The 17,190-nt window shown below is 33.7% G+C and overlaps 1 protein-coding gene across 1 annotated transcript; it reads left to right on the plus strand.

Moving 5' to 3' along the window:
* Positions 1 to 544: 544 nt before the first annotated feature.
* Positions 545 to 5,291, plus strand: LOC111385176 (cysteine proteinase 3-like). The gene is made up of 8 exons (XM_023009548.1): positions 545 to 775; positions 997 to 1,118; positions 2,085 to 2,200; positions 2,763 to 2,836; positions 2,945 to 3,209; positions 4,056 to 4,187; positions 4,700 to 4,835; positions 5,009 to 5,291. Exons 1-8 carry the CDS (start codon positions 582 to 584, stop codon positions 5,044 to 5,046), a joined length of 1,077 nt encoding a protein of 358 aa, XP_022865316.1. The 5' UTR covers positions 545 to 581; the 3' UTR covers positions 5,047 to 5,291.
* Positions 5,292 to 17,190: the final 11,899 nt, after the last annotated feature.

Here is a 17,190-nt window from a genome sequence, read left to right on the forward strand (position 1 = left end):
TAATTAGGGAATTTTAACATTTTCATACAATTAGTGTGCTCCGTCATTCATTCTTTTCAAATAAAAAAAAGTTCATTATCATCTAGACACGCAAACAATCATCTTTTTTATCCAAACCACAACTCACAAGTGTATAATAAGTTAAAAAAAAAAAAACAATGAAAAAATGGCTTGAATAAGAATCTGAAACTTACCGAAAAAAATTAGTAGATTAGCAGGCAAATGTGATTGACGATTCATTTTGTAGTGGCAGAAAATGGTCAAATGTTAGGAAAATTAGAGTTTATGTTAAGGTTTCTAAAATTTTGGACATGATTTGTTGATGTAATTTTGTTGAATTATGATTTGGATTGTTAAATTTTTTTTTTTTTTATTTCTTCATCTCTTACTTCCATTTTCTCGTCTAAAGATTCCTTGATTTTTTCTTCACCATAAACACTCAACCAATCATGGCCCTCCACGACCAATCTACTGGGCCCCCCACTGATGCATCCAACGGGGGAGATTCCCTTCTGGACCCCACACTTGATAAGATATAATGCATGCTCCAGCACTCCAGACCCTAAACGAGCGGAAAGAAGATGGATCGGGTTGTTTTGTTGATCGTCGGGCTTTCGATTGCCTGTGTCGCGACTGCAACGACTTTAACGGACACCTTCGCCGAGAAAAACCCGATCAGGCAAGTGGTTGATGGCCTGCAAGAGCTAGAGAGTTCTATCATCCAAATCGCTGGTGACTGCTACCGTGCCCGCACCTTTGCTCGCTTTGCTCATCTGTAAGTTAGTTCTACTTTTATTTTATTTTTTCATACAAATGGGATTTTCGAGAGATTCTGTTAATCGGATAGACTCACTTTACTATTTTGCATAATTTCGTTAAATGGATGGCCTTGAAGATTCAACTCGAGAATTTTCCCTCGAAGCACATATATTCAATTGGATTATGCCTTTAAACAGTTTTTTGTGGGTTTTTAAAATTTTAAGATTTTTATTAAAGGTTTGGGAAGAGGTACAAGAGTGCTGAAGAGATGAAGAGGAGGTATGAAATATTTTCTGAGAATTTGAAGATGATCAGATCGCACAACAAGAAGGGACTTTCTTATACTCTTGGTATCAATGGTAATTTCTTTTTTCCTTTGGATTAATCTTTGTATGCATCTTCGTTCATGAACATATGTGTTTTTGATTATATATCAGTAGTCACTTGAGCTAGTTGCCTTTTTCTAGTTGACTTTTGATTTTTTGGCCTTTTAGAACATTAACATGTAAATTTCTGTCTCGCTTCAGTATTGATATGTATAACCTTAGCAAGTGGTCTATAATTATATCTTTCCTACTCAATTATTTGAGAAGTTGCTGAATCTGCAATTAATTTAACAAAAATAGGAAGTTGGTGAGTGTGCAGCTGTATGTGTTTAATTGAGCTAGTTGCCTATTTCTTAGTTGACTTTTGATTCGTTGGCCTTTTATAAAATTAACATGTAAATTTCTGTCCAGCTTCAGTGTTGATATTATATCCTTAATGAGTGGGCTATAATTATATCTTTTCTACTCAATTATTTGAGAAGTTACTGAATCTGCAATTAATTTAATGAAAGTGGGAAGTTGGTTAGTGTGTAAACTGTACGTGTTTAATTGAGTGTATTTTAAATTGCTTAACTTAGTAGTTAAGTGAATAACTTCACTTTAACTTTTGAATTTAAGAATTCCAACTTGTACTAAGAACGGATAGTCAGTATTGCATGTTATAAAAGAAATATGAAACGTTTGTGAAGGAACTAGATATTCTAAAATCTGTTTTTCGGTTGCAATCTGGAAAATGAGTTTATTCTTTCTTACTTCAGTGTGTGTACAGTTGTTCCTTTTGGCTCACATGTTACTACTAAGTCGATTATGTTACTCCTAAGTTGATTACTTGTGCATCCATACTTCTATGAACTGAATCTACAATCACGAATTTGCTTTTCCTATTAGTTTAATAAGAGCACTTATTTTTTCAATTAATGAAAGACAATAAGATGCCGCTAAGGAGTCTTGAAATCTTCATTAAACATCATTGTTGACAACTGCTACACTGATGAACAGAGTTTGCTGATTTGACATGGGATGAGTTCAGTAGGCACAAGTTAGGAGCTGCTCAAAACTGCTCTGCTACCACGAGAGGCAATCACAAGCTCACTGACGTTCTTCTTCCGGAAACGGTACTTGCAGTCTCTCTGTATTTGTTAGTGATTTTGGAGGTTGTTTGACCAAACTTTTGATAAAAAGTTTTAGCAGATTACGATAGAAGTTGTGAATCCCCTGGAATCCATGATTAAATTTGAAGTTTGACCGGTTGGAAAGCTGATAAAATTATACTAAAAATTTATCAAACAAGCACTTGATATTCTGTTGATAATTTTTTTATCATGAAACAAAACATAATTGATAAGGTTTATTTAATTTCCTCATCTTCACCTCTCGTTTTAGTTACAATTATGTTGTTCTCTCTTTGTAATCTCTGTACATGAATTGAAACTTTTTATAATAACTTAACTATAAGTCAGTAATTTTCTCAACTGGAGTCATTTTGAATGACTGAGAAAAGTTTCCTTTTATGCTTTGTGATACTTGTAGACAGGATATTAGACCATGAGATGTACCAATCTTTGTTAGATCAGACATGATTGATTGTATAATATCACATGAAGCTTTATGAACATTTAGACTTATGGCATGCTGCTAGATTACAATAATAGTGGACCTTGTTGTGGTGTATTGCAGAAAGACTGGAGGAAAGCTGGAATAGTGAGCCCGGTTAAAAATCAAGGTCATTGTGGATCCTGCTGGACTTTCAGGTAAAATTGAATATGTCAGATTGTGGAGATTGGAGTTCATAGTAATAAATGTTGTTTGAATACATATGAGAAGCAACACAATATCACCTGAAATGTGTGAGTTTGCAGCACTACTGGAGCCCTTGAGGCAGCTTATACTCAGGCATTTGGAAAGGGTATATCTCTGTCTGAACAGCAGCTTGTGGACTGTGCTGGTGCATTCAACAACTTTGGCTGCAATGGTGGTCTTCCATCTCAAGCCTTTGAGTACATTAAATATAATGGTGGACTTGAAACTGAGGCTTCATATCCATATACTGGAAAGGACGGTGCGTGCAAATACTCATCTGAAAATAGCGCCATCCAAGTTCTTGACTCTGTCAATATCACCCTGGTAAGTTACTTGTTCAACTTTCTTAAGAGTCTCAACAGTGGCGAATTCAAGGATTGAGTTCAGCAAGGGCGGACTACGAGCATTGAAAGCTCATAATCGATGGCCAACGTTCGTGATAGCAGGGTTGTTTATTAATATTTAATTAAATAATATTCAAAAAATCGTACGAATTAGAACCAAAAGAACTAGATACACTACTATTACTAGTACTAGATACGAACTTTTATTTTGGATATAAAAATCGTTCCATAATCTGCAAAATGTCTTAATTTATTTTTCAATTAAATAGACAATATATATTAACAAAATGTCAATATTAAGTTTATAATTAAAGTTAATTAAACAAGCATTATTATAATAACAAAACTGAAATTATTTGTGCGCTAACCAGCTAAGCTAACATAGATGTTTATTGTTAATATGAATTATCAAATATATAATCTAAAAATTATATCTATTATCAGCAAAAAAAAATTTCTCTCCAGCGAATCCAATTAGTGCGGCCCCTAAATCCACCTTTGAGTCTCAACCATCTTGCCTACATTAGTAGTAAGATATCAGTTGGCTGCATGGCTACATAGTTACGTCTAAATGGAAGCACGTTGTTCGTCATGGCTTCCAAAGTTTGTCGAACACTAACTTGCTAACGTACTGCTTTTTTTATTTTTAATCTGAGAAACTGAACACAGTTTAGCAGTTTATATACTTGTTTGCAATGAAATTTCACATTTTTAGAAAAATATTTTCTAGAAAATCATGCTGGCATATAATTTATATACTTTTGGATCATATTAGCACAAGGCGACGTCATAATTTGGTGTGTTCTAACATGTTGGTAAATCACAGGGCGCTGAATATGAATTAAAGCATGCAGTAGGAACTGTTCGGCCAGTAAGTGTGGCTTTTGAGGTTGTAACTGGTTTTCGATTTTATAAAGGGGGAGTTTACACCAGCACCAAATGTGGCAATAGTCCAATGGTGAGTACTTTACTCTCTTAGAAACATTAGAAATTTGGTTGCAAATTTAGTTGGAAAACTGTCAAAATAGGAGTTTTTGATGGCTAGTTATGTTGCAGAATCTTAGTTTACCAACATCCATAGTGTACTGCCTTGGTGACCCGACTTTTCATGAGGCTTGATTCTCTTATGCATACTTGATTTCAACGGAAAATGACTAGTACTGAGAAAATAAAACTTTTATGTGTGTGTGTGTGTGTGTGTGTGTATATCAGTGTATATATATATATATATATATAGAGAGAGAGAGAGAGAGAGAGTTTTCGTTTGCAAATATTCATATCAGGTCCTGATCTTCTTGTTGATATATTCGCATATCAGCTTCTTGTTATACTTTAGTATTCAGGTAAAACATACTTATCAAATCATTAGCCTGCAGCATACACACAGTTATACATGATATACTTGTCTTGAAATTTGATAGGATATGGTGTATAAACTCTCATCACTGTATGGTACACATATATTTGCAGGACGTGAACCATGCTGTTCTTGCTGTTGGTTATGGAGTTGAAAATGGTGTCCCGTACTGGCTCATTAAGAACTCATGGGGAGCTGACTGGGGTGACCATGGCTACTTTAAAATGGAGATGGGGAAGAACATGTGTGGTAAGTTCTTTGCTGCATAAAATTTGCATTTGTTGACGTGCAGAGTCCCTTGGTTCCACTCTAAATGTGACACTGGATTATATAAATAGATGTTTGGGAAAACAATTTACATGAAATTTATCAGCATCATTTTATCTTTCTCAGTAAATTGATACAAATAACTTTGGTTGCAGGTGTTGCAACTTGTGCCTCCTACCCTACGGTTGCTTAAGTGTTATTGAATGAAGAGTGGAGTTGCTCAATGGAACGAGTAGTCTTGAACCTGTCTTGCTCAAGTTTAGTTTATCTAAGATTGTGGTATAGATTGATGTTGTGCAAAGATGGTTGTAGCATGTTCTAAAAAAATAAGACTTAAGCAAAAAGTGATCCTTTAAAAACGGTGATTTTCGTGTAAACATATAAACTTTATGTAAATTATCTTATCAATGATCGATGGGACATCTCTCATTTTATATAGGTCTTTCTCATTAGCTTTCCTTAGCTGCTTAATCTTCATTTGGATTATGGATAATTTTTATGTGCACATGGCTCTACTTATGGATCCTCCTTTCTTGAAGCCTTTTGCACTTGGTAAGGCATGACCAGTAGCCGATGTAGTAGGTAGTGCTTTAAATCTGCAAGAAGTGAATTCCATGCTAGCATGAGCATTTTTTTCCCCAACACACTTGTGTTCTAGACAGAAAACAAAGTTTTTTAACTAGATCTCCAATAAAATTAAATAACTTTTGGAATGACTCGAAAGTACATTGAATCGCAGTAAATCACGTCCTTAATGCTCGTTTTGCCCCTTCTAGATACGACGTTCATTGATTTAGTGTATTGGTGGCCAACTATTTGGATATTACCAGTGAACTGTTTTGAATGGTGCATCCTTGTTAAGCACACATCTAGCTATAAAAATGACAATTTATTGAAGAAATCTCCAGACCAACGAGTAATATAATTTGCTGCCACTGCAAACAAAAGTTATAAAGCTTTTGAGGAAACTAAAGTTCATATCTAAAATCAATAAAACTAAAGTTCATAACGTCTAAGTGAAATGAATTATTGAATCAAACTTGTTAGCGCCTATCTACTGTAGGATTGAAGAAGATTTTCATTTTTCAGTAAGTTAGCCATTTCCCTTCCTACATTGGGCTTCATATTGTAAGTGTTATATCCTAGATCCAATCGATTTAGCTTGTAAATGCTTTTAATATGTTTAATGCATTTAATTTTGGCAAGATTTATTATTTATTTAAATTAATTTTGTGATAAATAATATTAATAGAATTTGAAGATCCAAGTTTAAATGATTTGTTAATTATAAGGAGTTGTGATTGTGAGATACAAATTACTTATGATTAGATCTTGAATAAATCGTGGTCGTAAGTAATAACGAGATACGGATATCGTTAATACAGTTAGATCATCACGTGTGACATTTCTTACTTGTGAAATAAGTAGCTGATCTCACGAGCTAAAGTGTAGTGACACTTAAATGCACACGTGGATGTTTTGTTATGGAACAAAACATTGGAAACCTGCTAAGAGATCCCACATGGATAACTATCTGAGTGTCAGTGGTAAATCTCTAACATTCAGTAGTGGAATTGGTCCTATAACTTGAGGTCATCATAGTGCCTTGTATGAGGACAATCATACTTTGACGGTGTTGGATATTGCTCTGCCAAGGGCCGCTAATACGATATCGTTCGGGTATGTCAAGAACCATATGAAGGTTGTGAATGACCAATAAATGATTCGTCACTCTTAGATAGCAAGAGATTGTGATCTGCATTTCGTTCAATTAAGTTAATAACGAAATCTTTGACCAAGATATACGTATAAATCGAAAACGAGTTTTTGACTCATATTGACTTAATAGTAAAATGAAAGATATGATCGATAATCGAGATTGACACACTTCCATATCTCATAGTTGATCGGATCATATTGACGAAGGGATTATAATTTCATGGTAAACGAACAGTTTTGATTTTGTCATACCACGTGACATTTCCTGTCACATGTGTTGTTCTGATACATTACTAGATGTCAATTTGGGACGGCGAGTGTGAATTTATGATAAATTAAAAGGGTGTTTAAGTTATCAGTTTTGATTAGATCAAAATAATATTTCACGTCGTTAGGTATCGTGGTCCGGAACCTAATGGGTCGCACACAAAAGAGAATTGGAAGATTGCAAATTGTCAATTGATTAATTTAACAATCGTTGGATAAATTAATTAATTGAATTTGCTATTTATATTCCTGAATTAATTAATTGGATTAATTAAACATTGGACCAAATCGGATCGAGCCCGTTTGGATTCATATATATACATGGCTAGAATTTAAGGTCCATAAGGTTTTTATTATTCTTGCTAGTGCAAGAGGAAAAACCTTAGCAGTTGCAGTCTATTCTCTGTGTGGATTTCATTAGAGGCTGAACAATTGGACAAGTGTGAGAGGCAGATTCAAATTGTTGGAAAAGAATAACGAGAAGAAGTTTGCAAAATCAAGAAGAAGTATATTACTTATCACAGTTCTTATCTAAATACAAAGCTAAATCCTGAATGAAAATTGAAATTGTTTAATTCCGCTGTGCATGTTTAAATAAATTCCCAACAGTGGTATCAGAGCCAATTTTGTATTTGTTAGGAACTGATTTACATGTTAATTAAATTAAAGGTTGATTTAATCATATTCATCCCTAAATCTAGCAAATATAGTTTTTAGTTTTATTTTTTTTTCCAGAATCTGATTTTGAAAAAACAAAAAAAATTCATTTTTTTTTGGATCGAGGCAGCGGGGCGATGGCGGCAGCAGCCTCGCTGCCGCTGCTGTTGGTGGGCGGGGGAACTGCCGGCTATGGGCAGGGCGGCGCCAACCAATAGTAAAATTTTTTATTTTTTTTATTTTTTAGGGTTTTGGTGGAAACAGGGGCCTCTGTTGCAAATAATGTAATTAGGGGCCCCTGGTTGCAATTACCAAAATGGGGTCAGTTTGCAAATTTTAAAAAAAGGGGACCTGTTTTGCAATTTTTTAATTTGGAAGGGTCTGGTGTTAATTTCCAACTTGGGTCAAATTTGTAAATTGTCAAAAATGGTTTTGAATTGAATTTTGAATTGGTTTTAAAATGATGTTTTAATTGGGTTTGACCCATACCCTAATTTTGACCCAAAATTAAAATTTATTTAAAATTTGACGACTTTTATGTTTTTGTTAAATTAGGTTTTAACTTAAACTTTTAATTTTGACCCTTAATTGAATTTTATTTTATTTGGGAATTTTGTCCTAAATTAAAATATTGATTCAATTTTATTAGAGTTGGACTCTAATATTATATTAATTAAAATTTGATTTCAATTAATACCACTCCCAATGCAAATTAAAATTTAGAGTTTGACTCTAATTTAATAATTAATTAAAATTCGATTTTGATTAAATTACTTCGCCCAATGGTTATGGAATTAGAGTTGGACTCTAATTCGGGATTTAGTTAAAATTTGATTTTAATTAAATAGGCCCGTCAATTAAGTTAATTAATTAATATGATTAATTAGTTATTTAATTATCTCGATCCAAAATTTTGAATTAGTTTTGATGACTATAATTGCTAGATTTATGAGACATTGCATATAATATTAGATATTATATACATAGGAAACACTTATGTGATGAATATTTATGGATGATTATGGACTCGATCATATTGATGTGTTGAATGGTTGATTTATTTTTTTTTGTTGTTATGGGCCTGCGAGCTCTTTATTATATTGGACCTGCGAGTCCGTTGTTATTGTTATTTTTATGGGTCTGCGAGTCCGATTTCTTTTAGGCATGCGTGTCAACTAGTATATGATACATGTTGCAGTTTGATTAATTGAAGGCGTAAGAAGAGGTGGACACCATGGAGATGGTGCATTGGTGTTGATCCAATGTTGTACCCCTTAGGAATTGACCAACTAGTCTTCCCTTTGGTTCGGAAAAACTAGATAGAACAAGTCCATAATCATCCATACTATTACTTATTGATCGGTATTAAATGGCACGCCGCAAATGCACGGGTCGCAATCAAGTAGTATAATAGACATTTTAAGTCCCAGTCGATCCCTCAAATAGTGTTGTTTTCAATTACGAGTGTATTTGTTTCAAATTAACGAAAAAGATACACACATTTAAAAGTTCGATTTTAAAAACTATAAAAAGGCGAAAACTAGATTTTGATTTAAAATACTTAAATAATACTTAAAAAGTGGAAAAGTTTGATTTTAAAAGATGTTGGAATTTATGATTTCGCTTAACCCTTTTCAAGCCAATTATGCGTCGATACAAATTACCAAAATATGTGGTTAGACCCGATTTTCCAAAATTAGTCAATAACCTCTGTCGAGCGATATCAACCCTAATTGCTTGGCATTAACATATTTCTATGGCGTTCTAAACCAAACAACTGCATTCAATTTTTGTGAAAATAACTCAACGGGTCACATAGGGTAGGTATACATGTCTAGATACCTAAACGCGTATAGTTGAAACCATACAAACCTATGATATTAATTATTTCGGTCTATTACGTGCAACTATTTTTCAATAATTACACAACTACCTAACCATAACATCTATTGACGTCAAATAAATGTAGTAATCTTAAACATGATAATTATTACACCAATATTTTGATAACAAATGCATATCTAACAACATATAACACGATATTAATGAAAATAGGTTAAGTGAATACATAAATTTCAACATAAACTTGTTTAGTTCATCATTCTAACAAAATAACAGAGAGATTCTCATAAACATATCATTACAAACATGAAGAACTAAATGAAAGGAATACAAAAGTTGAGATAAAACCCTTTTAAATACGAATTGTAATTTTTTTCAAGCTTTCCTTAATGATCTCCTTACTATATCCACTTGATTCCCAAAATAAAACTAAAATTAACAAAAGAAAATAAAACTAAAAGAAAAAATTTCAAGAAAAAGAGAGAGAGAGAGAGAGAGAGACCGAGAGAGAAAGAGAGAAAAGTGAAAGAGTTGGGAAATTTTTTTTACCTACCAAGTTATATTAGTATATATATGGAATATGTATAAAATATAATATAAAAAAAAAGATATTATTAGACACAATATAAATATCTTAAAAAAATCTAGCATAACATAAGGATAAAATAAAAAAAGGTTGACCAAAAAATCTCGAAATTGCAGATCAGGTCCTTCAACTTTCATTTAGTGCAATTTGGTCCTCAAAATTTGACTTTTATTACATTTATGCCCTTCCATAATTGCACTTCAAGTCCTTAGCTTCACAATTTTGTTCAATTTAAGTCCTTTTCATTCTCTTTTCGCTCGTTATACTTCTTTCCGGGGTTTTAGCCTACGAAAGTAACAATTACACAATTATAAATAGAAATCTACTCAATTTTATCAATAATAAAGTCCCAAAAAGTGTTAAATAAGTGTGTAAAAATACACTTATCAATAAGTGTGTAAAAACACACTTATCACTTATATATATATATAATTACTTGATGAGACCAGTGCACGTTAAATCCCTCGTTAAAAATATTAAGTTAGTATTATTTGCCTTCCATCATTATAGTGAAAAACGAGAATCCTAAATCGACCTTAGCTTGTTGAGTACACTCAAGGCTGGTCTATTAGGGATATGTTTGACACTATAAAATATTTGATATTTCTGAATGATGGGTTTGATTTAACTAAAATTTATCTTTTGTTGAGTACACTCAATGAGATAAATTTTAGAGGTATGTTAAGTTAACACATAAGATGTGTAAAGACAAAAGAGTTGTCAGTTTAATGATCTAGGAGTTGTATGAAAATACAATTGATAATAATATCTACCCAAATGTTTTATTAGGATTTGTTGAGTACACTCAAGATTTTGATACAACTAATGGGATCCCAGCCCACTGGGAATCAAATGTGGATTCAAATAATTTATGCATGAGGGTCATGAATTTATTTAAACAGTGGGAGCACGTTTAATTAAAGTCCATATTGAATTTGTGCATATGCATTATAATAAATATTAATTCTATGTTTTTCGTCATTTACAGTTTTTGAATTATAAGTAATTATATGAATTTGAGAGGCATACTAGATGCCAACAAACTGACCGGACCAAATTTTCTCGATTGGCACCGCAATTTGAGAATCGTTCTCAAGCATGAGAAAATTGGATATGTCCTTGAGCAGCCCTTTCCAGTGGTGCCTACTGAAAATTCCACTCAGGAAGAGGTGATTGTTTACAACAAACACAGTGATGACGATAACACTACAGCATGTGTGATGCTTGCAGCTATGTCACCTGAGTTGCAGAAGCAACATGAGGGTATGGATGCTTGTACTATGATTTTTCATCTCAAGGAGTTGTATGATGAACAATCCCGTGTGGAGAGGTATGAGACCTCTAAACAACTATACCAGTGCAAAATGGCAGAGGGATCTTCAGTCAGTGCTCATGTGCTAAAGATGATTGGTTTCATTGAAAAACTGGGTTCACTGGGTTTTATCATGGATCATGAATTAAGTATTGACTTGGTTCTGCAATCTCTGCCAGATAGTTATTCACAGTTCATTATGAACTTCAATATGAATAAGATCGAATGCACACTCCCTGAGTTGCTTAATATACTTAAAACTGTGGAGCCCAATATCAAGGCTAGCACTTGGCATGTCTTAGCTATTCATTCCTCCAAGGGCACTAAGAGGAAAATCAAAGGAAGTTTTAAGAAAACATCCAAAAATGTTAAGGGCAATAACAAAGCAGTCAAAGCAAGCAAAGACAATACCAAATCTGATGACCCATGCTACCACTATGGAGTGAAAGGTCATTGGAAGAGGAACTGCAAGGCTTACCTCACTAGCTTGAAGGGAAAGAAGTCTTCTGAAACTTCTATTTCAGGTATTTTTGTTATCGAGGTTAATATGCCTACTTCATTAACTTCTTGGGTATTAGATACCGAATGTGGATATCATATTTGTATAAATATGCAGGGACTAAAAAGAAGTAGACCACTGCAGAAAAGAGAAGTTGACCTGCGCATGAGAAACGGAGCAAGAGTTGCTGCGTTAGCTGTAGGGACCTACTTCTTACCACTGCCTTCGGGCTTAGTATTAGAATTAGAAAATTGTTATTTTGTTCCCGCCATTACTAAAAACATTATTTTTATTTCGCGTTTGGACATGAATGGTTTTTCAATTAATGTTAAGAACAATCGTTGTTCGTTTTATAAAGATGAGATCTTTTATGGTTGTGGTGTGTTGCAAAATGAAATTTATATTCTTGATACTGAATCGTCTATTATAAATATAGAAAATAAAAGGCATAAAATTGATAATCTAAATAATACATACCTCTAGCATTGCAGACTGGGTCATATTAACGACAAACGCATTTCCAAGTTACATAAAGATGAATACTTAGGGTTAACTGATTTTGAATCATTTGACAAATGCGAGTCGTGCCTGTTAGGCAAAATGACCAAGTTCCCTTTTACTGGAAAAGGAGAAAGAACCACAGAACTGCTGGGACTAATACATACTGATGTATGTGGACTCATGTCAGTAACTGCCAGAGGTGGTTTCTCTTACTTCATCACATTCACTGATGATCATTCTAGATATGGTTATGTGTATCTGATGAAATTCAAGCATGAAACACTTGAAAAGTTCAAAGAATTCAAACTTGAAGTAGAGAAACAGACTGATAAAAATATTCTCACGCTGAGATCAGATCGAGGTGGAGAATATTTAAAGGGAAAATTTTAGATTATCTTAAAGAGATGTGATTCTCTCACAGTGAACTCCGCCATATACACCGCAACATAATGGTGTATCTAAACGGAGGAATCACACTTTGTTAGACATGGTGCGATCTATGATGAGCCATGCAAATATCCCAAAATTATTTTGGGGTCATGCACTAATTGCTGCGTCCTGCACACTTAATCGTGTCCCATTTAAATTGGTCGACAAAATTTCATACGAGCTATGGAGAGGAAAAAGACCAAAGTTATCTCATATGAAAGTTTGGGGCTATGACGCTTATGTAAAGCGAAATGAATCAGATAAGTTTGAGGCTAAATCTGACAAATGCGTATTTGTGGGATATCCAAAAGAAACAATTAGATATCAATTTTATAATCCTGTTGAGAAGAAGGTGTTCATCTCAAGACATGTCATATTCCTAGAGTAAGAGTTTATTCTAGGAGATGGTAGTGAGAGCAAACTAGAATTTGAAGAAGTTCAAGAATCCACAGATATTGTTAACCAATTAGATGAACCTGAGTCTGATCCTACACCTGTTGACGGACTGACTCTTGATCAAGATGTAGAGAACCCTGAGGACACTCCAGCTCAGCGTAAATCAAGTAGGATCATTCGACCTCCCAGAAGGTACGAATTCACGATTACTAATCAAGTATTATTATTCGAGGATGATGAACTTACAAATTACGCAGATGCAAAGTCAAGTGTTGACTCGAAGAGATGACAAGAAGCCATGAAATCTGAAATGAACTCAATGTATGAGAACAAGGTTTGGACCTTGGTCGACCTTCTAGGTGGGATAAAACTGATTTGTAAATGAGTTTGCAAGAAAAAGGTCGATGTGGACGGAAACGTCCATACATACAAAGCAATGCTAGTAGCGAAGGGTTACAAACAAAGACAAGGTGTTAACTTTGATGAAACTTTTTCGCCTGTAGCCATGCTAAAGTCCATTCGGATTTTGCTTGCAATAGCTGCATACCATGATTATGAGATATGGCAAATGGATGTCAAAACTGCTTTCCTTAATGGAAACTTACAAGAGGAGGTGTACATGACACAGTCTGAAGGTTTTGAATCTAAAGGAGCCAACAAAGTATGTAAGCTAAATCGATCAATTTATGGATTAAAGTAAGCCTCTAGGAATTGGAATCTTCGTTTTGATGAGACAATCAAAATGTTTGATTTTATCAAAAATGAAGATGAACAATGTGTTACAAGAAGACGAGTGGGAGCACGGTCGTATTCTTAATATTATATGTCGATGACAGATTATTAATGGGAAACGACATCTCAATGCTTCAATCGGTAAAATTATGGTTGTCAAAGAATTTCTCCATGAAAGATATGGGAGAAGCAGCGTATATCTTGGGAATCAAGATCTATAAAGATAGATCCAAAAGATTACTAGGTTTATCCCAATCTTCCTACATAGATAAAATCTTAAGAAGATTTAATATGGAAGAGTCTAAAAGAGGTTTATGTCCTATGTCGCATGAGATTTACCTCTCAAAAGATATGTGTCCTAAAACACATGATGAAAGGAGTCGCATGGATAAGATTCCTTATGCTTCGGCGATATGATCTATCATGTATACGATGTTATATACGAGACCAGATGTTTCATATGCTCTAAGGGTTACGAGCAGGTTTCAAGCAAACCCTGGTGAGAAACACTGGATAGTGGTTAAGAACATTTTTAAGTACTTGAGAAGGACTAAAGATGTGTTATTGATCTATGGAGGAAATGAACTGAAAATTCATAGATATACTGATGCCAGCTTTCAAACTGACAAAGATGATAGTAAGTTTCAATCAGGATATATGTTTACTCTCAACAATGGAGCAGTTAGTTGGAAAAGTTTCAAACAAGAGACAACCCTGATTCAACAATAGAAGCCGAGTACATTGCTGTTTCTGAAGCAGTGAAGGAAGCTGTCTAGATCAAGAAGTTTATTAATGAACTTGGAGTCGTTCCTAGCATTGTTGATCCCATACCTTTGTATTGTGATAACAATGGAGCCATCTCACAAGCGAAGGAACCGAGGTCTCATCAACGATCCAAATATTTGCTAAGGCGATATCATCTCATCAGGGAGATTATACAAAGAAATGACGTAACAATAGAGTGAGTTCCCACAGATGACAATATTGCAGATCCACTGACAAAGTCGTTGTCACAACAGAAATATGATCGTCATGTGGACGCTTATGGTATTAGATACATGAGTGATTGGATCTAGTGCAAGTGAGAGTTTGTAAGTGTTATGCCCTAAATCCAATCTATTTAGGTTGTAAATGCTTTTAATATGTTTAATGCATTTAATTTTGGTAAGATCTATTATTTATTTAAATTAATTTTGTGATAAATAATATTAATAGAATCCGAAGATACAAGTTTAAGTGATTTGTTAATCACAAAGAGTTGTGATTGTGAGATACAAATTACTTATGATTGGATCTTGAATAAACCGTGGTCGTAAGTAATAAAGAGATACGGATATCATTAATACAGTTAGACCATCACGTGTGGCATTTCTTACTTGTGAAGTAAGTAGCTGATCTCACGAGCTAAAGTGTAGTGACACTTAAATGAACACGTGGATGTTTTGTTATAGAACAAAACATTGGAGACCCGCTAAGAGATTCCACATGGATAACTATTTAAGTGTCAGTGGTTAATCTCTAACGTTCGGTAGTGGAATTGGTCCTATAACTTGAGGTCATCATAGTGCCTTATATGAGGACAGTCATACTTTGACGGTGTTGGATGTTGCTCTACCAAGGCCGCTAATATGATATCGTTCGGGTATGTCAAGAACCATATGAAGGTTGTGAATGACCAATAGATGATTCGTCACTCTTAGATAGTAAGAGATTGTGATCTGCATTTTGTTCAATTAAGTTAATAATGAAATCCTTGGCCAAGGTATACATATAAGTCGAAAAGGAGTTTTCGACTCATATTGAATTAATAGTAGAATGAAAGATATGATCGATAATCGAGATTGACACACTTCCATATCTCGTAGTTGATCGGATCATATTGACGAAAAGATTATAATTTCATGGTAAACGAACAGTTTTGATTTTGTCATACCACGTGACATTTTTCGTCACATGTGTTGCCCTGATACATTGCTAGATGTCAATCTGGGACGACGAGTGTGAATTTGTGAAAAATTGAAAGGTTGTTTAATTTATCAGTTTTGATTATATCAAAATAATATTTCACGTTGTTAGGTATCATGGTCGGGAACCTAATGGGTCGCACACAAAAGAGAATTGAAAGATTGCAAATTGTCAATTGATTAATTTAACAATCGTTGGATAAATTAATTAATTGGATTTGTTATTTATATTCCCGAATTAATTAATTGGATTAATTAATTCACGGACCGAGTTTAATTAAATGGATTAATTAAACATTGCACCGGACTGGATCGAGCCCGTTTGGGTTTATATATATACATGGCTAGGGTTTGAGATCCATAAGATTTTTATTATTCTTGCTGGTACAAGAGAAAAAACCCTAGCAGTTCAGTCTATTCTCTGTGTGGATTTCATTGGAGGCTGGACAATTGGACAGCTGTGGGAGGCAGATTCAAATTGCTGGAAAGGAATAACGCGAAGAAGTTTGCAAAATCAAGAAAATGTATATTTCTTATCACAGTTCTTATCTAAATACAAAGTTGAATCCTGAATGAGAATTGAAATTGTTTAATTCCGTTGTACATGTTTAAGTAAATTCTCAGCACATATTGCATAATTGGAGCGATAAAACAGAAGAACTTGATCGATGCCTATATGAAATAAAAGAATCAAATATAAATTATTATGTTGTGAACTTAACGAGATTTGGATGTTCGGGTGTGTATCGGTTGATATGCTAATATGCTAATTACTTAAAAGAAGGGGCTAGTGAAAATTGAGCTACTGTAAGTTGAATTATGAATGACTAGAAAATAGATATATTAGTGTGTGTAAAGAAAGGAGAACAATAACGTGAACAAAATTGTAACACGAAAATATAAGTATTTGAATGTTGAAGTCAATGCAAGATTTACTATATGTAACACAACGTTCTTTATAGTAGTGTAGTTAAAATGTCAAACATAAACTCTGAATTCAAGAAATGCAATTTTTGTTATGAAAATTGTCCGTGTGACATTGTTGCATACATAAACAAGACAACCTCACAAACTAGAATTCAAGATCAACTTTCCTTTAATTATGACAACACTAATGATAATATTCATTTTACCACTGATACAACTATTAGTAAGAAATTAATAACAAGCACCTTTTGTCGATAGTTTCATGAGAAAATCACACATAAATAACATTATCAAGATCCGTAAAATTCTCTTCTATACATTTAGTATTCATTTTCACGACGCCATCGTTGAACAGTAAGACTGTTGTTATGGAGTTTTGACATCCAATTTGATAGTTTACATCTTATTTTGACCAAATTAGAAGTAAACGTGGGTAAAAATTTGTATATGATAGATAAAATATAAAATTGTGATAGTAACATTTTTACGAGACTTAAAAAAACAAG

This window comes from Olea europaea, unplaced genomic scaffold, assembly GCF_002742605.1.
Source record: "Olea europaea var. sylvestris unplaced genomic scaffold, O_europaea_v1 scaffold3099, whole genome shotgun sequence".
Lineage (NCBI taxonomy): Eukaryota > Viridiplantae > Streptophyta > Magnoliopsida > Lamiales > Oleaceae > Olea > Olea europaea.

Bases quoted from the DNA above. Each gene is read 5' to 3' on its own strand.
- LOC111385176 (XM_023009548.1), top strand. From the start codon at position 582: ATGGATCGGGTTGTTTTGTTGATCGTCGGGCTTTCGATTGCCTGTGTC. The intron at 2,837-2,944 runs GTAAAATTGAAT...GTGAGTTTGCAG, and splicing joins GGATCCTGCTGGACTTTCAG to CACTACTGGAGCCCTTGAGG. The intron at 3,210-4,055 runs GTAAGTTACTTG...GGTAAATCACAG, and splicing joins ACTCTGTCAATATCACCCTG to GGCGCTGAATATGAATTAAA.